General features: G+C 36.7%; 3 protein-coding genes across 4 annotated transcripts in view; 1 reads left to right on the top strand and 2 right to left on the bottom strand.

The window, feature by feature from the left end:
• The window catches only part of LOC117323518, a 101,890-nt gene extending 97,641 nt beyond the window's left edge, over positions 1-4,249 (bottom strand). The window contains exons 1-3 of one of the 2 annotated variants that reach the window (XM_033878781.1): positions 4,165-4,249; positions 3,428-3,506; positions 525-692 (exon numbers count right to left, since the gene is read on the bottom strand). In XM_033878781.1, coding sequence (XP_033734672.1) covers positions 525-690 — 166 coding nt within the window. In that variant the 5' untranslated portion in view covers positions 691-692; positions 3,428-3,506; positions 4,165-4,249. The remainder of the gene's footprint in view (positions 1-524; positions 693-3,427; positions 3,507-4,164) is intronic. The other variant, XM_033878782.1, reaches the window with a different exon arrangement.
• Positions 4,250-8,219: 3,970 nt separating this feature from the next.
• Positions 8,220-17,958, bottom strand: LOC117323515 (probable ATP-dependent RNA helicase DDX52). The gene is made up of 16 exons (XM_033878779.1): positions 17,828-17,958; positions 17,084-17,189; positions 16,075-16,298; positions 15,601-15,786; positions 15,027-15,170; positions 14,672-14,783; positions 14,235-14,301; positions 13,805-13,874; positions 13,326-13,459; positions 13,018-13,108; positions 12,340-12,462; positions 11,447-11,597; positions 10,302-10,377; positions 9,625-9,696; positions 9,240-9,338; positions 8,220-8,500 (listed from the first exon to the last, which is right to left on the bottom strand). The coding sequence occupies exons 1-16, from the start codon at positions 17,912-17,914 to the stop codon at positions 8,296-8,298; spliced, it is 1,947 nt and encodes a 648-aa protein (XP_033734670.1). The 5' UTR covers positions 17,915-17,958; the 3' UTR covers positions 8,220-8,295.
• Positions 17,959-18,148: 190 nt separating this feature from the next.
• LOC117323516 (activator of 90 kDa heat shock protein ATPase homolog 1-like) lies at positions 18,149-25,966 on the top strand. The gene is given in 10 exon segments (XM_033878780.1): positions 18,149-18,379; positions 19,349-19,428; positions 20,053-20,163; positions 20,699-20,784; positions 21,395-21,469; positions 21,471-21,516; positions 21,994-22,067; positions 22,227-22,373; positions 23,654-23,755; positions 23,993-25,966. Coding segments are annotated over 10 exon segments (1,029 nt in total). The 5' UTR covers positions 18,149-18,299; the 3' UTR covers positions 24,221-25,966.
• Positions 25,967-26,522: the final 556 nt, after the last annotated feature.

Below are 26,522 nucleotides of genomic sequence, written 5' to 3'. Positions count from 1 at the left end.
TGACCGGTTTGGGTGTCACGCGACCGTGTCCAGGTGTGACATTTCAGTGTGATGACGCTATAAAACCGCCATTGGTGGTCAGTATTTCGTGAAAATCGTTCTTAGGCGAACACATTGTGTTATAGGGACGTAAAATGATAACATCAAACCAAAACATCTCGGGGCCTTAGTTATAGTTCAGAAGTTTACAAATGCATAAAATGATCACTGTGGTTGTGTGAGGTCTTACATCATGACAGCGATTGTTTGCTTAATGACATCATTCAGTGACGCGAGTGGGAACTCCAACAAGATCTTCTTCTTCAGAACTTCAAAGATAATATCAATTAACGGTACGCTCTATATATAGGTATCTGATATTTTGTATGTTTATTGAAAATATTGAAAACATTTACTTTCTTTTGAACGTTAGATGTGATAGAGAAGGGGTACTGGTTTGATGGACGCTCTATGATGGTATATTTCATTAACTAAAATTTTATGATGAGAAACGTTAACTTGCGCAATGATTAATATGATCTCACGTTTAGACTGACGTATGGTTGATGCCGTCACGTTTGAGATGACGGTAGCCTGTGATTGGTCAGATCCCGTGGATGTGTCTGAACACTGGGAGTCCTGATCGTCATCTGATGTCACAGACTCTAAGGACCCGAAACCTGTCCCACTCCGCCGGGGGAGAGCGGCCATGACTGCAAGACAAAAGGATAGCTACATTCAAAGAACACATCAATCGAAAGATATACACATACACATACAGTCATGAAAATGGGTATCTTAAAGACATATAGGTTAGGGACATTTGCAACCGATACTGAAGGATGTAAAAAGTACAACCAGCACGAAAGGAAATAGACAGTCCAACCAACACGAAAGGAGGCAGACAGTCCAACCAATAGGAAAGGAAGCAGACAGTCCAACCAACACGAAAGGAAGCAGACAGTCCAACCGCCACGAATGGAAGCAGACAGTCCAACCAACACGAAAGGAGAAGCAGACAGTCCAACCGCCATGAATGGAAGCAGACAGTCCAGCCAATACAAAAGGAAGCAGACAGTCTAACCAAGACGAAAGGAAGTAGACAGTACAACCAACACGAGCTGAGACAGACTGTCCTACCAACACGAGATGAGACAGACTGTCCAACCAACACGAGATGAGACAGACTGTCCAACCAACACGAGATGAGACAGACTGTCCAAACAATATGAGATGAGACAGACTGTCCAAACAATATGAGATGAGACAGACTGTCCAAACAATATGAGATGAGACAGACAGTACAACCAACACGAGATGAGACAGACTGTCCAAACAATATGAGATGAGACAGACTGTCCAAACAATATGAGATGAGACAGACTGTCCAAACAATATGAGATGAGACAGACTGTCCAAACAATATGAGATGAGACAGACAGTACAACCAACACGAGATGAGACAGACTGTCCTACCAACACGAGATGAGACAGACTGTCCTACCAACACGAGATGAGACAGACTGTCCTACCAACACGAGATGAGACAGACTGTCCTACCAACACGAGATGAGACAGACAGTACAACCAACACGAGATGAGACAGACAGTACAACCAACACGAGATGAGACAGACAGTACAACCAACACGAGATGAGACAGACAGTACAACCAACACGAGATGAGACAGACTGTCCAAACAATATGAGATGAGACAGACTGTCCAACCAACACAAGATGAGACAGACTGTCCAAACAATATGAGTTGAGACAGACTGTCCAAACAATATGAGATGAAGCAATCAATCTAACCAACACCAAAAGAGGCAAACGGGCGATCGAACCAAAGCCAATACCATCATATCCCAATCATTTATTTTATTTAACAACCAATTTGAAACAAATTTTAGCATCTTACTTAGTTATAAAAATAACATTACACATCATATCACCATGATCAGTATTCTGATCCATTATCTGTAATGGCGTTGGACATGATCCATCATCATGTCTGATTCATTAGCTCTAATAACCTTACCCATTAAAGCGACAATGAAAAAAAAAGATTTAATAATGGTCTCGCTTGGCTGGAGAACTTCACATGGTTTTGCATTAAATCCTACATAACGACCCATCCCGTTAGTTATATTACAATACACTCCCTCCTAAAATCCCCCACTCTCACAGCTATCACCTGGGTATACCGATCACAGGTGCAGCTCGGCACAGCACGAGATCGACAAGCAAGTGCATTTTCTATTACACTGGGCTTTTCACTTTTGACTTTGTAGGGAAATAAATCTTCATTAAGATTTTAACGCAGGTGCAGGTGCCTCATCGATAGATTGTCATTAACGGTTAGTTTTCAGTCAAGGCCGATTAGAAAATGTACAGAGAACGCATATAGCTATACTACAGGACAGTTCCGGATCTGAGGGCGAGACCGTATTGCTGTGCATAGCGTCAACATTTGGTGAATTTTGGCACAATTGCCAAATGAATAGATACAAGTTGATTTGTTTTAAATGTGACGGGTACCTGATTTTTTAGGAGGAAGCATTTTACGTCTCATACGGAAGAGCAACAAGACTTCCTACTAGTAGTTATAGTATCTGTAATGCTTTCTATAAAATATTCCCTTTGGTATCTTAATCGACGGGGATCACCATACTGGGAATTTGTTAGGTGTCTGATGAGTGGCCAAAATCCAGCAACAGTACCCATATATGGGTCAATGGAAACATCACACCCCGGCACCACCTTCGCGTTTATCATAATATTTGCAACCCAGCCTCCCAATAAAAATCCCAGGTGTGTATGTATGTTCATGATATATATAATTTTTACGGAAGGATGGGGAGGATGCTTGGAACACGAGTATTTATAGAAAAAAAATATTAGCCTTATTTATTATTCCTACTATATAGTAAAGTAGGGGGATTCATGTATACTGTTTTCCCTTTTTTCCCCTATAAATACTAACCAGACGCAGACGCCTGTGCGTAGAGCTCTTGTAAATAATCATTATGTTTTATAAGTGGATATATGCTTGTTAAAATTGAACACGGAAGTGATCAAATTTCCAGATCAAAGAGATCAAGGAGAGAAATGAGATAGACACTGTTTAGGTGGCAGACCCAGGTGTTTTTATTGACTAAATGACCTTTGTGCACCTTGTAAGGTCAAGGTCGACGTGACCAATATTTTGTGTTGAGTATATAAAATGGTAAACGCCTTGTGTTACTTAAAAAATAGGCATAACAGGATATGTTTTGTAGTGTGTAAATATAGGTATATGCGACGTCTTTTGTCTCCACAAACTTCAACAGATTCAATTTTATTTAATTTTGTCCGGAAAGCTTTCTCAAAACGAATGTTACGCTTGCAAAGAATTCTTTGAAATGGGCTACATCAGATCTTTCTTTTTTCGACTATTATTTAGACTTACCTGCCGACTGTCAAAATTTCCAGTGTCAGCCGTCTTTGTCCGAAACTCACTGTGTCCGCCATGATTCCCTGGTGTCCAACTACATTTGTACGTACAGGGATATATATTTTTAGTATCAAGTAAACATGAATTAAACTGTAACGAATTATAATGGTCAATTACATCAATATTCAGTACAATAGCTTTATAACAGCCCAGTATTTGTTAACAAACAAAGACATTGGCACTGACATACAATATTATATACACATAGATTTCAATATCTACTCAGTAATTGATAGCATTGTGACTGAGTTAACAATCAGATATATGTTTGTCCTCAGAAAGTTCAAGGCGGATTATAAAAAAAAATAAACTTTAATCTTTCAATTAGAAAAGTCTCTAACTTCTGACGTTGAATTTTTGGCCATAATAGGTCTATAATAGGTTTAATGTAAGCATTTTAGAGTACAATAAACGTATATATAGCTAAACAAAACTTATCATATATTCATGACGTATTGTAGGCAGAACTCAGAGCACAACTTAAAAAGTGCACAAAATCTTATATATTATACGGATCATAAATATTATATAAAACATGTTCTTATATTATAAACAAAATGTATTCATTAAATGTATTCATTAAATTCTGGACGAATTGTCTTGAATTTGAATGACAACTACCCGTTAAACGGACACCTGTCCATCTCGGAAGAAGTATACAGCGTTAGTAATTATCGTAAATTAATACTTACTTGTGAAAGTAATGTTTTATCAGAAAGATGATAGGCGCCAGTCACCACAAGTAAACATGATGTTCGAAAGTCGAAAGGAATCTCTAATTTTTCAGTACCCAACCGCCATATTTAAAATGTCCTTCCTTTATTCAGGAAGATATGCTAATTGCAAGTCGTAGACGAGTCTACAACTGATTGGATCAACACAATAGACTGTTACCTTCTCCAAAACCACTTCACTAAACAAAGAAACCACATAGCATGATACTCCATTCACTCTTGGTTAACAAAACAAATATACACGGTCTAATTACAAAAGAAATGATATTCCGGGCGTGTTAATTTCACCTTAGAAATAAGAAACGTAAGGTGTTCAGAGCCTATTATCTGAAAACTAAACCACTATTCAGTATAATGGGATTATCGAAATCAAGTGGATTATTTTAAATTGTTACAAATACGTGTGAATGTAATGATATATATTAACGGATATTGAATCTATAGACCATCAATATATTTAAAATAGTTAAATCTCAACAAATCTCATGCTGAATGTTTAAAAAAATGACAATATTTGTAGTTGACTGTAGTTCTGCTTGTATATATGTTTGATGTGACTTTGTGCGCGAGTATATGGAGCTTGATAGTGCCTTTATTAATGGATATTGTCGTAGGCATAGTTCCCTTTCATAAAAAAATATGCATCTATAGATTTGAAAAAAAAGACATTTTTCGACAATGTGTACTGGATTTACTAGAAAACGCCACATACTCCTCAGTTGTCTCTGTCAATGTAACCTTAGGTTCGATGTCACACCGTCAGAAAATATCAAGAATTGAGACAGAAACAGATACAGCTTCCTCAAACAGTAGGTACAAAATTCTAAAACTTGCCTATCCCACCCATCCATCTAGAGGACATCCCTATCCCACCCATCCATCTAGAGGTCACCCCTATCCCACCCATCCATCTAGAGGACACCCTCCTATCCCACCCATCCATCTAGAGGACACCCCTATCCCACCCATCCATATAGAGGACACCCCTATCCCACCCATATAGAGGTCACCCCCTATCCCACCAATCTGCTCAGAGGACACCCCAATCTGTCTAGAGGTCACCCCCTATCCCACCAATCTGTCTAGACGACAACCCCTATCCCACCCATCCATCTAGAGGACATCCCAATCCCATAAATCTATCTAGAGGACACACCCTATCCCACCAATCTGTCTAGACGACACCCCCTATCCCACCAATCTGTCTAGAGGACACCCCCTATCCCACCCACCCATCTAAAGGACACCCTATCCCAACAATCTGTCTAGTGGTCAACCCCTATCCCATCCATCCATCCAGAATACACCCCCTATCCCACCAATCTGTCTAGACGACACCCCCTATCCAACCCATCCATCTATAGGTCACCCCCTATCCCACCCACCCATCTAGAGGACACACCCCTATCCGACCAATCTGTCTAGACGACACCCCCTATCCCACCAATCTGTCTAGACGACACCCCTATCCCACCCACCCATCTAGAGGACACCCCTATCCCACCAATCTGTCTAGACGACACCCCCTATCCCACCCATCCATCTAGAGGACATCCCCTTCCCACAAATCTATCTAGAGGACACACCTATCCCACCCATCCATCTAGAGGTCACCCCCTATCCCACTCACCCATCTAGAGGACATCCCTACCCAATCAATCTATCTCGAGGTCACCCCTATCCCACCAATCTGTCTAGAGGACACCTCCTATCCAACCTATCCTTAAGGTCACCTTTCCAACCCATCCATCTAGAGGACACTCACTATCACACCTATCTGCCTATCACATCCATTTAGAAGACATCTCCTATACCATCCATTCATTTAGAGGAGACCTTCTATCCCACCCATCATCCAGATGGCATCCCCTACCTACCCATCCATCTAGAGGAGCCACTCATCTGTTTAAGAGGACACCCCTATTGCAACCATCTGTCTAGAGGACACCTTTTCCATCCATCCATCTAGAGGACACCCCCTATCCCACCCATCCATCTAGAGGACACCTATCCCATCCATCCATCTAGAGGACACCCCTACCCCACCCATCTGTCTAGAGGTCACCCCTACCCCATCCATTCGTCTTGAGGACACCTATATCCCAACCATCTGTTTAGAGGACACCCCTATCCCACCAATCTGTCTAGAGGTCACCCCCTATCCCATCCATTCGTCTTGAGGACACCTATATCCCAACCATCTGTTTAGAGGACACCCCTATCCCACCAATCTGTCTAGAGGTCACCTCCTATCCCATCCATCCGCCTAGAGGACACCACTATCCCATCCATCTAGAGGACACAAGCTATATCACCCACCCATCTAGGGGACACCTCTATCCCATCCATCCATCTAGAGGACACTCCTATCCCATCCATTCATCTAGAGGTCACCCCTATCCCATCCATTCATCTAGAGGACACCCCTATCATATCCCATCCATTCATCTAGAGGACACCCCCTATCCCAACCATCTGTCTAGAGGACACCCCCTATCCCAACCATCTGTCTCGAGGACACCACTATCCCATTCATTCATCTAGAGGACACCTCCTATCCCAACCATCTGTTTAGAGGACACCCCTAGCCCATCCATTCATCTAGGACACCCCTATCGGACCCATCCATCTAGAGGACACCCCTATCGGACCCATCCATCTAGAGGACACCTCCTATCCCACCCATCTGTTTAGTGGACACCCCTATCCCAACCATCTGTTTAGACGACCCATCCATCTAGAGGACACCTCCTATCCCACCCATCTGTTTAGTGGACACCCCTATCCCAACCATCTGTTTAGACGACCCATCCATCTAGAGGACATCCCCTATCCCAACCATCCATCTAGAGGACACATCCTATCCGCCTAGAGGACACCACTATCCCACCACTTCATCTACAGGACAACACTATCCAACCACTTCATCTAGAGGACACATCCTATCCGCCTAAAGGACACATCCTATCCGCCTAGAGGACACCCCTAACCCACCCACCCACCCATCTAGAGGACACCCCTATCCCACCCATCCATCTAGAGGACACCTCTATCCCACCCACCCATCTAGAGGACACCTCTATCCCATCCACCCATCTAGAAGACACCTCTATCCCACCCACCCATCTAGAGGACACCCTTATCCCACCCACCCATCTTGAGGACACCTCTATCCCACCCATCCATCTAGAGGACACCTCTATCCAACCCATCCATCTAGAGGACACCTCTATCCAACCCATCCATCTAGAGGACACCTCTATCCAACCCATCCATCTAGAGGACAACCCTATCCCATCCATCTTTCTAGAGGACACCTCTATCCCACCCACCCATCTAGAGGACACCTCTATCCCACCCACCCATCTAGAGGACACCTCTATCCCACCCACCCATCTAGAGGACACCCCATATCCCACCCATCCATCTAGAGGACACCCTTATCCCACCCATCCATCTAGAGGACACTTCTATCCCACCCATCCATCTAGAGGACACTTCTATCCCACCCATCCATCTAGAGGACACCCCCTATCCTATCCATCCATCTTGAGGACACACCCTACCCTATCCATCCATCTAGAGGACACCTCCTATCCAATTAGAGGGCACCCCTACCCGTAACTATCCTTGCAGTAGTCTCCTACCCGATTCACCTACAGCCCTAAGCTACGTGGCTGACATTATAGGACCAGTTGCAACTAGTAAACACCAGTGCCAGTATTAACATTACTTAGTGACTATATGCAAATCAAGACGCAGCATTTACGCAGCTGAATTGAAACAGAAGGTCAAAGATCAAATTTGCATGGTTCAAGATATATGAATGGATATAAAGATTCCCCCAAATAAATACCAAATAGACTGAAGGCAGTGAGTCAGATGTAAATATCTGTTGTTTTTGTTTAGTTTTGTTTTTGTTTACAGATATTCTAGTTAATTCTGAATAGATTAAAGGAAGCTTTCCTGTAATGGTTCATGTCAGATTGATGCATAAACAACAAAATATCTGATGAAAACTTATATACAATTTAATGAAGATGACACGATGAACCAACAGCTGTCCCCACGGTAGAACACCACATGATCTCACTTCACAGGCTTTCCTGATTTTTTCTTCTTTTTCGTTTTTGTGTGAACTTTCGATCTGTCTTTCCTGTTTTTCCTTATCCCATCTGTTAAAGAGTCTGTGCGAGTTACCAATGACTGATTCTCCTCATCTTGTGTATCCTCTGTGTTTGATATAGCTGTGGCAGATTTCTTATTCTTGGACTTTTTCTCTGTTTTTTTGTTCCTATGAAAATAAACATATTTATTTAACCCATGAAATATATTCTTTACAACATTAACATGTGATGTTATGCCAAGTTTTACAGAGAATGAAATAGCCCTGATTAGAGAATGAAATGTTTGGGAAGAGAAAGTATGGCCCAAATTCATGAATACCAAACTAGATCTACACAAACAAATACAATTTACTTTGTGGAGGATGTTGGCTACACATATAATGACATTGATTGAGGTTTTTTTAATAATATCAATGGCTTATATAAAAAAAATTCCTTAAATCATTGCACGTTGAATATCTTTTAAAGTCCTTTCAACATCTGGAAGAGAGAGTTTATATCCATGCAACAGAAAACTACAAAAAGATGGTTAATGGCGTTATACAAGCTATCATCTCATATGTTTAATACAAAAACAGAAATATATCACATTTTCAAATCAGTGTGACGTCATAATATCATAGGAAAACTGGTTCAACAATTATTATTATGAATGGTTTGTTTTCATATCATTTTGTTTTCATATCATAAACAAAAAAAAACAATTACATGTACTTGTATGGTAATATTCTTAGATAGGGTGGACAGAACTTGTCCATGTATTTCATCACCTTTCCAGTCCTGCCCCAATTTTTAATACTCTATTTGTACACAGGATAATACAGGTTTGTCTAACAGGAAATGAATAATAAAATGTCAGCTTCGAAACAATCCCAAAACACTGTTAAAACAATCTCCAATACTTACATCCTTTCATTAATTACAGCCTGCACGCGTCTGGCTTTGAGGTTTGTGGAGATACAGTCTCTCTTCGGAACTCTCTTGGACAACTTCTTCCTCTTCTTTCTGGAAACAGAATGAAAGAACACTATCATAACAGACAAATACAACTTCTGTTCAATAGAACATTTATCTTATTATAAATGGTTTGTACCTAATTAAAAAATAATACATGTACAACTGTTAAAAGAATGTTTGCTCTCAAATCAAATACATGAAATGCCCTATCCGACATTTCATTATGTTTTCGTATAAGGCTCAACAGTCGATACTTTTGTGGAAACATATATTTGATCCCTAATGTAGCACCACAACAATAGAAAGAGATGGGTACACCCTACTTATAACTTACTTGTTGAGGCGTTTGATTTGTAACATGTATTCAGGGACGGGACAGCCAGCCTCGTGCATGATGTTGGCAATGCTAAAACAGACAACAATAGATATTACCTAAAGGTTACAAAAAGATACATAGGGGAAACTATAAATGATACGGATAACATATCCAAACAAGAGGCCAGGAGGGCCTGTATTGCTCACTTGGTTGGATTAGACCAAACATCAAAATAATGTTCATGTTCAATTTGTTAATATCTATATTTGTTGATGTCAAACAATGCTATATATGGTCATGGGGTTGGGATCTTAACGGTTTCAAAAATGTAACCAAGAAACTAATATACTAGGGGTCCAGGTGAGCTTAAAACAGAGGACATGACTGATAATCGATTACATATCCTTAAACCTTTACAACTTATACCACAACAAATGTTGAAGATATTGTTCATTTATGGCAGATTAATTTGTCAGATATTTTTTTCCTTAAAATCCTTTAGGATGTATCAGACTCAAGATAACAGTATAAAATATTTCATAACATATGGCCGAGATTCTTCATGTTCACACAATTGTCAATGTGGCTAGCAGTGGTAAAATCAACAAAAGTATCTCTCCCCACTCACACACAAGCTATCATACATCATTTATTGTATAACTAGAATTTTGTTACAGTTTGTTGAAAAGGCATACCTGCGGATGTTGACGACATCATCCTCCGTGAAGAAGGTAACAGCCTTGCCTGGTCTGCCTGCTCGCCCGGTCCTACCTGGAAACATCAAGTTATGTAGGAGATAACAAAACTTTATGGAAAAGTTTTTCTACCAACACTGCTCTATTGAAGATGCATGTTTTTCACACAACCGGTCTGTTCTACCATAACATTATTGTGACATTACAGATAATCTATGATGTCAAAAAAGATAAATGTCATATCGAAACACAATTGACTTTGTTGAGAAAAACATACCAAGTGAGTTGAAATCAGCCTGTTTTATATACAGATTTTAAAGCATTCACTGATATTCTCATAAATATGAGTTGGGTGATAAACAGAATCTTACACTCATATCATTTAGACACGAGTCTAAGATCCTCAATGTGTTCTGTGGCACACTCAAATAGATATCTCTTTCTCCAACCATGGACAGGTGTATCCACACCTTTCCATGAGATTTATTGCTGTCCCAGTATTAAAATTTGTAACACATCACAGCAACAATTGAATAATGTCACATAGAGTAACAAATTAAATTAACATTTGCATTGCATATGTCCGCGTCTACAGAGGATCTGAGGAAGGTACAGTAATCGATTCACTCAACCTCAGGGGTAGAGATAGGGGAATCCCAACCTCAGGGGTAGAGATAGGGCGATCCCAACCTCAGGGGTAGAGATAGTGGGATCCCAACCTCAGGGTTAGAGATAGGGGATCCCAACCTCAGGGGTAGAGATAGGGGAATCCCAACCTTTTGGGGTAGAGATAGGGGAAACCGAACCTCAGGGGTAGAGATAGGGGGGGGGGGGGGGGTCCCAACCTCAGGGGTAGAGAGATAGGGGGATCCCAACCTCAGGGGTAGAGATAGGGGAATCCCAACCTCAGGGGTAGAGATAGGGGGATCCCAACCTCAGGGGTAGAGATAGGGGAATCCCAACCTCAGGGGTAGAGATAGGGGGATCCCAACCTCAGGGGTAGAGATAGGGGGATCCCTCCCTTTGGGGTAAAGGATCTGCATGCTAGTGTTGAAACATCCCTATCTGACCCCATTAGTTCATATGGCAAATGCTACAAACAGGAAGCCTGTGAAAACAAGCTACAGACAGGGGAGGCAACTTACCTATTCTGTGGATGTAGCTGATTGCACTGTTTGGAAAGTCGTAGTTAATAACGAGGTTAACTCCCTTGAAGTCTATTCCACGGCCCATCAGCTCTGTACAGATCATGATCCAGATCTTCCCAGCCCGGAAACTCTTCACCACATTGTCTCTCTGTAAGCATTGTACCACAAAGATATCTTAAATGTTGAATCTTGATTGTTATAATCATAGAATTATTATTAGAATCTGACAATTCCAACCATAGTGACTTCACATGGTTGCTATGGAAAAAATAAATTGATTTCACACAGGGGAGTATAGACAGCTAGCATGCCCTATATGACACTGCTCACAAAAATGTAATATCATCATTTCATGCGGAGTAACCATGTCGTAAACGATGACATCATCAATTTTGACGCACACTTGAAGGAGCATTGTAGATGGGCATTGGCGCGATGAAAAACTTTCATCAAAAACTTACATCTGCTTGCATGTATGTGAGAAAAAAAATAATCAAACATGGGTCTGTTCTCTAGCAAGGATATCTCAACTCTTGTGTAAGAGTTTGGCTGGCCAGCACTCAGCAAGCCTCTTGCTGACCAGTCAAATTCTTACATTTGGGTTGAGATATCCCTGTCCACGGAACAGACCCATGTTAGATTCTATTGCTATCTATCAGAAAAAAGTGTAGGTAATCAAACTATCGATATGGTTGTAATACCTTCAAAATCCAAGGTTTAAATGCTACACTTGTTTGTTTTTTTTAATGGGGAAACAGCAGTTGAATACAAATCCCGGAAATATCAAGTCATCTGTAATCTTTCAGATGAACTTCTGTCAGAAAAGAGAACTATTACAGGAATTAGATTCAAGAATTTTTTTTTATGATATTAGGAGAGAGTCTGTTTACCTGTAGTTGTGTCCTGTCTGAATGTATAGCGTCAACATTGATGCCATCATAGATGAGTTCACGAAACAATTGCTTCGCTCGATCTTTGGACTGGACAAACACCAACACTGGAGGCTCTATACCCTGTAGGTAGTAACAGCAAAATAACATGAAGCCTTCACATTCTAAACTGTTGGTAAAATACAGAACCAACTGCCATTTTTCTTTATTGTTTTTTTCTCTATCTGATGAATCCATCCCATTATACCAGGTGGACGAAATGAAATTGAAAAAATTATGCAAATATCTTTTAACAAACATAATAACAAAATACCTTAATCAAGTTTCCAACATAAATACATGTATATATTCCAAAAAAGGGAAATGAGACCTAGACTGAGCTATCGCTCATGATGTATGTCCGCCCTCTCATTCCTTTTGCAACCTCTATCATCCAGTTGCTGTCGGATCAAATAACAGGAGACAGACAAGCTATTGTTTGATACCAGACTCCTTGTAATGACCTTGACATTTTGCTGTTGGTCAAGTCACATTATGTAAGAGCAATAAGAAAATATGGACTGAAGAGATAGTTATTATCTCCCTTTAGTTATGCTCGCTATTGAATAGATGTTATTATCTCCCCTTAGTTTTACTTTATATTGAATATATTTCTATTAAATCAACAAAATACATTACTTTTTGTATGATTTCCCTGATAGCAAACAGCTTTCCTGATTCTGTTCCTACGAATTTTAACTCTTGTTTTATTGTTTCAGTTGCAGAATTCCTGAAAAAAAGAAATTAAAAAGTGGAAACATAATCAAATTCTAATATCACAGATGTCGGATTTATATTTCAATAATTTTGTGGCACAAAGGGCAAAAGTAATATTTAAAGCAGTAAAATGATTTACCCTCCAACATTCTGATAAATATATATAAAACTGCCCATTATAAAATTTAGAGCTACAGTATATTTTCACACATACAGTAGTACACACTCACCTAGCTCCTATGTAAGCCTGTATAACATTGTCAAGGTTGAGTTTACACCATTCCTCCACATCAAAAGCAAATGTAGCGCTGAACATGGCGCGTCGTAAGTTTTTACCGTCACATGCTTTGTAGATTTCAGCTAACTGGAATAAAGATGTAAAAGCTCAGGTCAACACCATCACAAAGGTTATTCTCAAGATAGTCTATATTTTAAAAGTCAGTTAGTTTTTGCTTAAAAATGCAATCTAAGTGAATACGCAACTTTTGTGTTTTAAGTGATTGACTTCCATGGATAAGTTTTCAGAGAACTGTAAAGCCCATATACAATAGCTTGTATAATAAGGCAGAGTGATTTGTATTTTATTTTTTAAATGTGACAAAATAAATACATATTAAGTATCTCAAAGAGACAATTTTAGTATGGTATGTACAAAACCACATTCTTGGAGCCATATTGTATAAATTGGCTATAAAGTTGTATTTGATACCTGATCTCTGAATCCTGTCTTGCCTTCCTCAAATAATTTATCAGATTCATCGACGACCAGCCATTCAACACTGCATCAACAAGGAAAAGTGTTAAAAAATCAAACAACAACATACAATAAAATGGTAATGATATGCAAATATCATGAAATTAAAACCTGAATATGACTGATTATCAATTAAATCTGCATATTCATCATGATTTCATATAACACTTCAGCACTTTTGAAATATTAAAACACATGCATTACCAGAAAATAGAAGTGTTTAAGTGGGATTCTACATGTATCCAGTTTATGTCACTGTGCAATTAAGATTTTTTTTTAGAATAAATGAAGGGTGTAATCCACTTCTGAACAAAAGCCTAAAATAAACACACATTATTTATGTATTTACTAAATTGTTATAAAATATGAGAATGATGTTTTTTACCTTTTAAGTCGTAGGCAGTCTTGTTTCAGCATGTACACCAGTCTGTTGGGTGTGGACACCAGGACATCTGTGGGGAACACAACAGACAGTGTATAGACAGAAATTACATCATACTCAGGAAAACAATTGAATAGATTCATATTTTACAATCTTTATGCCACATTTGCATCAGAATGGTAGGACTAGAGATTGATATTTTTTACAAAATCCAGTTACAGTAATAGATTCTTAGTAAACAAAATATATGCAGTGACAATTTTTGTTTTTTCGTTTTTGGTTTGTTTTATTTAATGTCCTATTTACAGCCAGGGTCATTTAAGGATGTGCCAGGTTTTGGAGGTGGAGGAAAGCCGGAGTACCATACATGTATATCACACAAACCCAGAGTTTGCTTTTTTTTTTTTTTAAATTTTAATGTCAATGTAACGAAATCTTACCAAACTTTTGAGATGATTTTGGACCAAACTTCTTGATAGCTGTGCTAGCCTTTTCAATATAGTGTATCCTGAAGCCCCGTCCTTCTGAAAGCTTCTGAAATTCTCTGTATGTCTGTAAAATATTAAATGCATAAGGAAAATTCATGGAACAATAGTAACAAGTAAAAAGGTTGCCATCATCTCCTATTTCAGTTCATTACAGATGTATACCTAACAATCCCTGCATATAGACATGCATTCAGTTAAACCTGGTTAATTTCTAGACACTTTGCTTCAAAAGATAATTGACTTTTATCAATGTCTAATGCATATTAAAACAAAAAGAATTTGGTAGTTTTCTGTTGGATCACCTGACCTGTTTTGCCAACTCTCTTGTAGGGGCTAGTACCAGAGCCCTAAATCCTTGGTTTCTGGGCTCCTTCAGGTGGTGGAGAATGGGGATGATAAAGGCTGCAGTCTTTCCAGACCCTGTTGGAGCACAAGCCATTATCTCTCTTCTCTATAACAGATAGCAATCCATTGTCATCCATAATGTGTAGAAATCAGTATTTACCAGGTATGACAAATTATGAAAATTATACTGAAATGGAGACCAATACATGTAGATGTAGTCTATGTATAAAATACATACAGTGGCTATCAATGACAAATTATATTTTAAAGGTTTCTTAAATTCTAAAGATGATTATAACCCTTTCACCCCTACTGACCATATTGGACTTCAAAGATGAATGAATGGCAGAGTCCACTTAAGTTTCTTAGGGTTGAAAGGGTTAAGTAAAGGAAATTTGTACAACCACAAAGCAATCATATACCATAGAAACTGTCTTTGAATACAAAGAACAACAAGGTTAATACTGATGTAAATGCTTATGACAGAAATTTTTCATGTAGATGGTATAGTGTGAGTTTCCCTGTATTGAGCGTACATGTAGCATCACAGGGATAGCCTGCATCTGTATGGGAGTTGGCAGGTCATAACCTGCTGACTTGATGTTATTGACGAGTTGAGGATGGACATTGTAATCATGGACAAGCTGATCAAAAGTTTCCAGGAGGCGGGGAACATCTGTCCCATGTGTGTGGATCCTGTGCTTGTTCTTGACATGGTTGAGCTAGGAAATAATGAAATCAAGAAATAAATTATAAAACACAATTAGATAATAAATATCAATGCATAAATTAAGCAAACAAATAGTATATTATGTTAAATAAAGCATAACCTTGTATAATTTTGTTTAAACAGAATATGTCAATTCAGCAAATATAAATAACTATAATAATAATAATACACTTTCATTGTAATTTTTCATGCAGCTAAAAGTCAAAATTTTCAGACATACTTATTAACAGACAGAAACAACAGATTAGATATATGAGATAATTAACCTATAACTTTATACCTGTTCTGTTTGTATCTGAGCCATTTTCTCCAAAGTGTTGTCCTTAGTTTTTTTCTTCCACTTGTCCCGTTGGTGTGGAATTTTTCCATTTTGTGACTTGATGCTACCAAGTAATTGTAATTCAGTATCTTCCTCTTCATCATTATTTAAGGAAATGTCGGATGTGTAATCATCTTCTGAACATGAATCATCTTCTTCATTACTGGATTCATCAGATTCTTTTTCTGAAAGAAAAAAGATTGTTTAAAAAAATCAAGTTGGAAAAATTATCTGATGGCCACTTTACAAAAAACACACCTAACCAGAAAATGGTACTCAACATATCAGCTTTCAAACATATCCATAAAATAGCATTGACCTTGGCTCAATATGATCTGAAACTTATGTGTACAGATATGAAAATTGTATGTGACAATATGACACCACCCTGTCATGACTGCCACAATGCTACATGGATTTCATTGATGTACATTCAGCTAGTCCAAAGTAAACTTTGGATCTTATTATACCAATGTATGGACGTAAAGACAAAGTCGTGATCATGAGATAATGGGGGAAGCACAAAACATGTTAATAACCCGGCCCTGGCACAGTTAGTGACTTTTTCAAATAATTAATTTCATGTCAATATATAATTTGTATTAACATAAAGTCAATACATATTGTCAGTTATTCTTGAGACTCAGATTTTTTAGATCTACACACAGGCTTTTTCTGTGACACATACTTAATTTAAATTCTAAATACCCATTAATCAGCAATTAGTATTGGGTTCATAAAAAATTTAGAAATAGTGTTCCGGACTCGCCTGAAAAATTGTAAAAAAATGACTGACCCATTTTAACAGAAAATTACAAATATACACCACCAGGGCATGTCTAGTCTTATATTAAAAAATAGCCAGAAATACCTACAAGTATATATTAATTAATAGGTATTTCTGACTTTTTTTTAATATAAGACTACACTAGACATGCCCCTGTGCATACACAAAACAATTGCATAGTACCTTTGAATTTCTTCCTTGCTTGATCTGTTTGCTGTGATGCTTTCCTTTTTGGAGTTGGATTTTGAATATTTTCATTAGGCTTTTGTTGTTTAGCTGGATGTGTTAACTATAAAATAAATTATAAAACAATCTTAATTTTATGACAAGTCCACGACTTCACATTGCACTTTTAAACATGAATGATTCACCTTGAAATGAAAAGTAATAAATATCATAGCTGATATTTTCATAGAACAAATAGACAAAATAGGATACTTAAGTGACTATACACAAAAACAATTAATGAACAGATAAATGCATTTTGTCTGCAAATGAGACAGTATATTATCTTCACAGCAATTTATTCATGGCAACTGTAATGACATGATATCTGCTGATGGCTAATGTAGTTTTCGTTTGCCGATTTTTTTTCTGAAAAGTGATCATAAACCTATACTATAGACATATGCCATACACTATACAGTTTGAACATTACAAAATCAAATAACAAAACGCAGGCATTCCTGCGAATTTTCGTTTGAGTAAAACTGATGGAACCTCACAAATATACACACTTTCTAGTGTGGTCCGATCGGAGGAATGTCTTTGAAAGGGATGTGCAGGTGTGGAACAGGAGGGCTGGATTACTAATTTACTCAAATTTACTGTACATGTGGTATAATGTGAGAAAGAATTCTACGATATTTTGTAGACTGGATTCAAGCATATATCATGGCTGACGGATCAACTATCTTATCATGTTACCTTAAATCGCTCGGCATCTTTTTGAAACCTTTGAATGTTAAATTTAACACCAACGCCAAGTTTTTTGAACAAATCAAAACCATCCATGCTGCCAATTATTCCGGATGTAGAATTAGGTCCGAGTCAAGGATTTGTGAGTGACTTCCCTTGAGCATTTATATTTATATGAATATTTTTCATTACCGATACGATAATATACACATTTATTAACGGAAGACAACATTGTTTAAATTTGTATTGTATTCCGAGACGATTTCTAAGTGTATCGTTGTCAAATATATGTTTTTGGCATAACATTTTCTGGAATATTCTCTTCATAGGGGGCGCGATACGACTTCCGGGAGATTCCCTTCCAGAAACGTGCAGAACAGCGTTGACTGTATCGAAGCGGTGTCAGTAAACATTTCAATAATAATAGACAATTAACAAATAATTGTTGTTTTTTCAAACGATACAGTCTGTTTTCTTTAAAATGGCTAAATGGGGAGAAGGAGATCCTCGATGGATTGTAGAAGAACGACCAGACGGCACAAATGTAAATAATTGGCATTGGTAAGTAATAGATATTAATCATACAATCAGTTGAACTTGATGACTTGTGTGCTTTCAATTTATCGAGACGTTTTGACACGGGAAAATCGGTCAGAAACTGGTAACCGATTGTTTGGAAATGTGTCTTACAAAGATGAACACTCTTTAAACGGATATATTCAGTAAGCGTTTGAAATTAATGTCATAATTTACATTGCATGTTTTGTAATATATTATATGTTCAATAATTCGTAGATTTGATTTTGAGGCTTTTAAGGCAAATCCAGTATCATATTGATAAAATATGTTTCCTTACATCTGATTCATGGCTGTAGGCTTTTATAGGATAGCAGTAAATATCTAATTTCACAAATATCAATTGTAAGTATTGGTTTTAAATAATGAAATCGTTTAACACTATTTATATTCTATCGGCCCATATAACATTTTAATTAAGCAATTCAATTCTTTTATTGGCATTACCAACTTAGGCGTAGTCACAGTCATATATATACAAAACATGTACTAGCATACAATGAAAACATATAATAAATAATCAGAAACCTTCGGATTAGTAGAAATGATGCTAGTTTATTTTTTTAGACAAGTAAAATAGTAAAGAATAGGATACTGGATCATGAAATGATGGACAACAAGACCCCTTAAAATGAACAGTTGACTAGTTAGCTAAACAAGTTGCTTATTATCTGTGGTCTGCATGATTGTCCCATTAGGTCAAGGCATTTGTTCTCAAAGTTCGTTTGCTTCATTACTTGAAAAGAAAATTCAATGCCAACATATGATGTTACATGTATAGATATAGTATTTTGCCTGTGAGTTAAAAGCTTTCCATTGTAATAGATTAGTTCTTTCTGTTATTGTTTTTTAAAAGTCTTTTTTTATTGGTAGGTTTATGAAAGGCTGTTTAATAAAAAGTAAATGTCATTAGCATGTAAACACAATGAAAGATATTTACATTGTTTTTTTTAGGACTGAGAAGAATGCAACAAATTGGTCAAAAGATAAGCTGAAGGAACTGTTAAATGGATTGGTTGTTGAAGATGAAGAATGTAAGTTTTCATTAATGGAATAAGATGATCATATTGGTGAGGTGTACAAAAGGGTATTAAGTAATGAAATAACAGTTTTATGTGGCCATAAACATCACACATCATTTTGGTTTTGAAAACAGGTTTGTCTAATAATCTAAAGTAAAATAGTTTAACGCTCTGTCGAAAGGGTATGAGAGCTTATGTCATGGTGCTGCATCTCTTCTCAAAAACAGAGATACCCAGAGACCTGATATCAGGCCTGTAACATGATTGGTGAAGGGCTTCATAGTTTGTTCAAATGAATGACCTTGACTTACATTCAATGTAGTAGGGATTCAATGTGTCAAAACTTTAAATGACGACTTCTAACAATCATAAGAATTGATATTTGGATGAGAAGTATGCTGGAATGAATAAACAATCTTCTCTCATGTTTCAATCTATAGCTAGTGGGTAAGCATGGTTAACAGGTTAGCGTCTGTATAGATGACCTAGATCAACTTCATAGTTGCATAAGTGAGCGATACAGGCCCATTGGGCTTCTTGTTTAATAATGAATTTTAAACGATTGACAGTCTTGATATAATCATGTATAAAGTCCTAGCGCCTTGATCTCTTCAACAGATATTATATCCTTTGCAGGTTTCTGTGAAATAAAATCCCTGACAACATTAGATGGGGAAGCTTCAGCAAATAATAGAAAAGGAAAACTTATATTCTTCTATGAATGGACTATTGCAGGAGAATGGTCAGGTGAGTTGTTTGTGTATACATGTATGTATACCAGGTAGAATAATTGGTTCAAAAAAGAGATATGTAATGGTTCCCTTATATTAGAACAATATTATCTTACTTTTTCAATTGCTTCAAAATCAGATTTTTTTTTTCATTGCATTCCTTTTTTTTCTCATCATAGTGCTTCAGTATTTATTTCAAATTGTACATTGACAACATATTTTGAAAATCATAATTATAGTCAATTTCTTCAAAATTTCAATCTTTAGTGTATTTTATCATGTACAAAATGTATTTGGGTAACAATATCGACAGAAATTACTTTGCTTAGATTTGATTTATAATAACACCATAATTCATTTTTCTATTTGTCTCCTTAATTGCAATTTTGTGAGTTCTATGTTTGGTTGTCTTTATTTCTCTCAGAAAATGAGTTAGAAAAACTATTTTGTAAAGTAAATGTTCGTGGCCAAGTAGCCATTTGGGTCCTTTGAACTTCAAGGTAGAAACATCCATTGTCTGGTACTTATCCATAAAGTGCTTTTGTTTTTAGGGAAACTTAAAGATGGTGTAAAGAAACATAAAGGAAAGTTTGAAATTCCTAATCTAAGTGAGGAAAATGATGCTGATGAAATAAATGTAAGTATCATGTATATTTATTATCTCCCCTTTTGTATGACATCATAATGTGGTTACCAAGACGTTACAATAAATGTGTCGTCTGAAGATGGTCGTTAGGCCTGAAAACAGTTGTGTTGATTCTATTTTTTCCATTATATTTACTATAACTTTGGCATCTAGTCATGCCCCTTATCAAAAAATTACAACTTGCCTACAATTTATTCCACATTCTTTCACAATACCAGTAAATTTAGTTTACATTGATTCAAACCACGCCATTTTAACCCAAATTTCTACATTTGATAAGACTTTAGTGGTTATGATTACTAATCAGACAGAGTATCCAGTTGATCATTGATTTTTAGTTTTAGATGCAGAAGTCAAATCACAATTTTGTAGAAATCTGAGCGGTCAAAACATATGTCAGATAGACATGTCCCTCCAAATATAAGATTTATATCTCATTTTGGGGAGTCAGAAACATACTCACAATAGTCCAGTGGCTAAGTCTTGGTCTAGGGTAAGGAGTCAAATGTCACACTTAGCCAGTTTAAGACAGAATGTAGCTATGCAACTACCTCCTCACCTGTTTTATAATATATAATTTGTGATTTTTAATTTTCTTCAGTTTGAAGTGACAATAGACAAAACGACAGATGAATCATTTAAAGTAAAAGAGATGATGAGAAAGAAAGGACAGGACTATGGTTCGAACACAACTTGCCAAGTACATGAAAGAGCTAAAAGAAGGTAATATGTGTGTTAAGATTCTCTGTAAAGTGTAATTTAAACTAAAAGTCATGTTACTCGTGAAGTGATATAAAGGATTATGGTGACTGGATGGTAAAGCAAGATTGATAAAATGTAAATTAAAATGTTAAGAAAAGCAATGTCAGCATCTATTATTTCCACTGATGCAAAATTAGTAACAATGATGTTTATATATATTCTGCTTGTATTTTATCTTTAAAAATACAGAATGAATTCAGAATGCATGACAAACTCATCATTACTCTTATGATAATTGATAATTTACTGAATGAATGAATTTTAGATGGTTAATGTCTGAATGAGAGCCCTCATTTAAGAGGACAAATTTTTGTACAGATACTGAATCCAGGGTCCAAACCTTGCAGTAGCCTATACATAAATGAATATTCTGGGAAATAAAATCACTAATACCTGAAAAATATGTTGTTATTCAGTTATGTATTCTTTTTACTATAGAGTATGGAAAAGGGATTGTTCTCCCTACAAAGGGCAGTGCTACAGTGACGGCCACAGAAAAGAAACAAGCTGAAGTAAGTTTTACCCTTAATAAAAAAAGATACAAATATTTTCTCAGAATTTTAGCATCTTTTCTGGTCTATATATTTTTCTACATACATGCATATGAGGTATTTTTGATTTTATCGAATTTCTTTGATGCTTTGATGCATTGATGCATTTGTCAATTTCAGAATAAAATGCGACAAGAAATGAACAAAATGATAATTAATCAGTCAAAAGAAAATGTTGGTGTAAGGATCCATACAAAGAAACTGACAGATAAGGAAGAATTCAAATGTCGTGCAGAGGACCTCTACCGAGCTCTCACAGATAAGGAGGTAAGATAGATGAGGGCACATCGTAACAGAAAAAGGAAGAATACAATTTCTCATGGTCTCTTACAGATAATATATATAACGATGAGTTGAGATATGAAAAGCAGATGCAAGTGCTTTCATTATTCTCTTCAGACGATTCAAAACAATCAGATACATGTATAGATACATTTAGTGCTATCACTAGTAATAGGTTCATGCTTTATATAGATCAGTATTTTTGTGAGATTTGTTATACACTGTACCTTCACAAATATTCACCAGACACTGAGAATTATCATATATCATTGGCTTCTTTTGAGAGTACTATGGTCTGAAAGTGTTGTCAAGGGATGACATAGTACCCAGGCCAAGCACTATGGTTTGATAGTGTTGTCGAAGTGTGGCATAGATTCTGGGCCAGGCACTTTGGTCTGAATGTTTTGTCGAGGGATGTTATAGTACCCGGGCCAGGCACTTTGGCCTGATAGTGTTGTCGAGGGATGGCATAGTACCCTGGCCAGGCGCTATGGTCTGATAGTGTTGTCGGGGGATGGCATAGTACCCGGGCCAGGCACTATGGTCTGATAGTGTTGTCGAGGGATGGCATAGTACCCGGGCCAGGTACTATGGTCTGATAGTGTTGTCAAAGGATGGCACAGTATCCAAGCCAGATGCAAGGGTAATATTCTATCTCGAGACAACATTATCAGACCATAGTGCCTAAGAAGGAAGGCAGTAATTTTTTAATACATCACACATAATTTTATTTTGCAAATTTCAATATTGCACTGAAATTCAGCGTCAGACATTTTTGTCATCTGCATCCGGCACAAAAGTTCCAATCAGAACTCATAGAATGTGCTTCTCACATAACCATCATCATTAGGAACACCTTCGCTGATTCACTGCAGTCATCTGATTTACTGGTAACAAAGACATCACAATCAATTCACGTTCTATCTTGTGCCAAATTTGATAGTGTCCGGAACCACTATCACCTCAGCCAGGAGGCACTGTTGCCTCATAGTACTTATGTATGTAGCCAATGGGAAGTCACTATTCTGTCATGTGATGTACTTAACATATCTCATCGCACATGTTACAGTTCTTATAGAAACACCAAAACTGTCTAAAAAGCTTGATATTTTGTGATTTTGTTTTAGTTTAAGAAATCTATTTAAAGTAGTACATTATTGTAGTACTGTGGATATACTAGTACTTTTTTTGTGTATCATTCATGTTCTGACATTGATTACTGATTATGACCTGTTAATAGTTTTGCAACTTTGATCTATAATTAGATGGTGCAGGCCTTTACATGCGGCCCTGTGTCAATGGAAGTAGAGAAGGGAGGACGATTCTCATTTCTCAATGGAAATATCACTGGAGAATTTGTGGAATTGGTAAGCTGATGAATTTGCTTGTTATGTAGGCATGGATAAAACGAATAAAAAGATATCTGGTCAAGCAAACATTTTTTGGCAGGTGTCTAATAGATATCATTATTTAAAAGAAGCTTCTTGAAGAAGAACTTTTTACACTTTACTGTTTGTCATATTTCCCATTTTAGTGTTGGTGTCAAAGTTTTAATTATATTTTAAAAATTGTTTGAACTCTTTGTAATAAATGTTTGATTGTAGGTTCAACCAACAAAGATCGTTCAGAGATGGAGAGTGAAAAGTTGGCCAGCTGAGCACTATTCAGTTGTGACCTTCGACCTGGTAGAAAAAGAGGATTGTACAATGTTGAATCTAACACAAACAGGAGTCCCAGACACAGAACTAGAAAAAACCCGTGATGGATGGAAGGTGAACTATTGGAACAGGATCAAACAAATATTTGGATTTGGCTCAAATATATTTTGTTGATGATGAGTTTTCATAAATTTAATGATTTTGCAAATTTAAAAAAAATTACTGTGGTTGCAATTTACCTGAAAGGTTTTTGGGAAGTTAACAAACAACCGACCCTAATGAGCTATTTGTTCGCCTTGTGACACTCGCGTCTATTGGTGTTAATTCAATCCATTCCAACGGAAATAACTCTGAACTGGAACAGTGATATCATGTTGAATGTCATTCAAGTAGCTTGTCTGTTCTTCCTGGTGAACGGATCCCAACACTAAAAATGAATTCATTATGAGATACAGCAGCTGTCAGCTGCTTTGCACAGTATTGCGACATCTTCAGGAAATGACGACCATTACCCGGGTATATTGATACAGAATGACAAGAGGATCGTGACTACATTCAGAGAAATGGCTAAGTTATTGTGTTTGTTCTCATGTCAGACTGTCTTATTTAGGTAACCTTGATATTAATATTACACACTCTTACATATGAATTCCTCTTATATCTAAATGTTTCTACCAACAATGTTTTCACACCACCTTCCTTTTTTATTTTTTTTCTCTAAATGAAATTGGATTTTTTGTTGACAATACCTCAAATGAATTTGCATTTCAGTCATATATTCGAGCGAGGACAATGTCACTGTTGATATTAGATTCTAACCATAGCACAACTGACTTCCAAAAAATCATTTTCAAGTGATTTTGATGAAACTTATTGCTGGTATTCATTGCACAAATACCTAAACAAAATAATGTTTAGGGGTCTGGAATCTTCAGGTCAAGGTTGCTCTTACTGTAAATAAAGCATTTTTCATTGCTCTTTCCGTTTCCTTTCTTTAAGATTTTTTATACAATATACAAGTATTAAAAAACAAAAGCTACTAAGTAACATTTTACACTTTGTCTAGATTTTTAAGAAAAAATGATACTGATCTGACTAAACCATTTATTTTGGCAGTTCTTACTTGTTATGTAGGTTACGCGTATACGCGAGTCATATTTTTACCATATTTATAGTCAAGGATCACTTACTGATATATTGGTCTAATGCTGAATTATACTGATATATTGGTCTAATGCTGAATTATTTTAATATTGACAGAAATGAGAGTCGAAACAGAGCATATGTTGGCGATATGGATGAGTTAAAAAAAAGGTCTGAAATGCGAGTGACCATACATATTTGTTATAAGAGTTTAATGATTAAATTGTCAATTTCACATTAAATTTGTCTCGAGACCAAATCAATACATCATCCCATGAGGTAAACTCAATATATCAATCCATTTGTAAATATTTAGAGCAGGCGTTTACAGATCTCCTACTAGATACTAGAAACTCTGAAAGTCTACGTGAAATGTTAGCCTTTGATTTTATGGACAAGACTGGAAAAAAATCTTTTAAATAAGGCATTTCTGTTCTGTAAAACAATATCCATTTTCTTTTTAATTTGGAAATATCTTTTAATGTTGATACTAAATAAATGTTTATTTATGTGGTGAACTAAAACAAACTGGACACCAAGTCCTACCTACTGGCTGTATTAATCTGGTCAAATTTATTGGCAAATGAAAACGTCAAGTTTATCAGGTTCATGGAATGCAACTTGTGGAATATGAAATACATTACAATATCGGGTAGACTGATAGTATCAGTGTATCATTCCGGAATGGTTAGTTTCTAAGATTATTTAATTTCTATTGTACATCTAACAAAAGAAATAAAATTGAAAGTAAATTATGAATAAATGAGTTGTCATGTTTTAAGACTATATTTTTTCATTTCTTTGAAAAAAAAAAGATCAGTCTTTGATTTATTTCTTGTTGCTAATCCTTGACTGAGGTGGAGTGGTTTAATTATGTGTAGAAGTTTTTATAAAGGAAATTAATAGAAAAACACATCAGGAAGTCAGCTGACGGAACTTTGAAGCAACCGAGTCAAAGGTCAGGGTCTTTTGGATAAAGTGGAGTGGCTCTCTAACGATGACCCTGGCTTAAATAAAACAAAGTACATAAATGAGTATTGTGTCAGTTACATTCCTATCACCCCACCAAATATTGCAGTGGAAGGAAACCCAAAGAGTCACGTCATAGTAGATGGATAATGTATACATGTATTTTACTTCCATGCAATTATTTTTGAAGTCTAAATGTCAAGCATTAACCTCTGAGATATTAGTAGGTGGTTTCTAGAAATTTGACCTTGCCTCTTGGTTATTGTAGACAAGTTTCCTTTTTTTTTTTTGTACCCAGTGGGTCATAATGTAGATGTGACCCAAACAATTTCAGTGATATTTGTGAAGGTCCAATGAAACAAAA

This window comes from Pecten maximus, chromosome 3, assembly GCF_902652985.1.
Source record: "Pecten maximus chromosome 3, xPecMax1.1, whole genome shotgun sequence".
NCBI classification, from domain to species: Eukaryota; Metazoa; Mollusca; class Bivalvia; order Pectinida; family Pectinidae; genus Pecten; species Pecten maximus.
The sequence above is the reverse complement of the archived record's forward strand: the minus strand, read 5'-3'. Positions and strand labels throughout refer to the sequence as shown.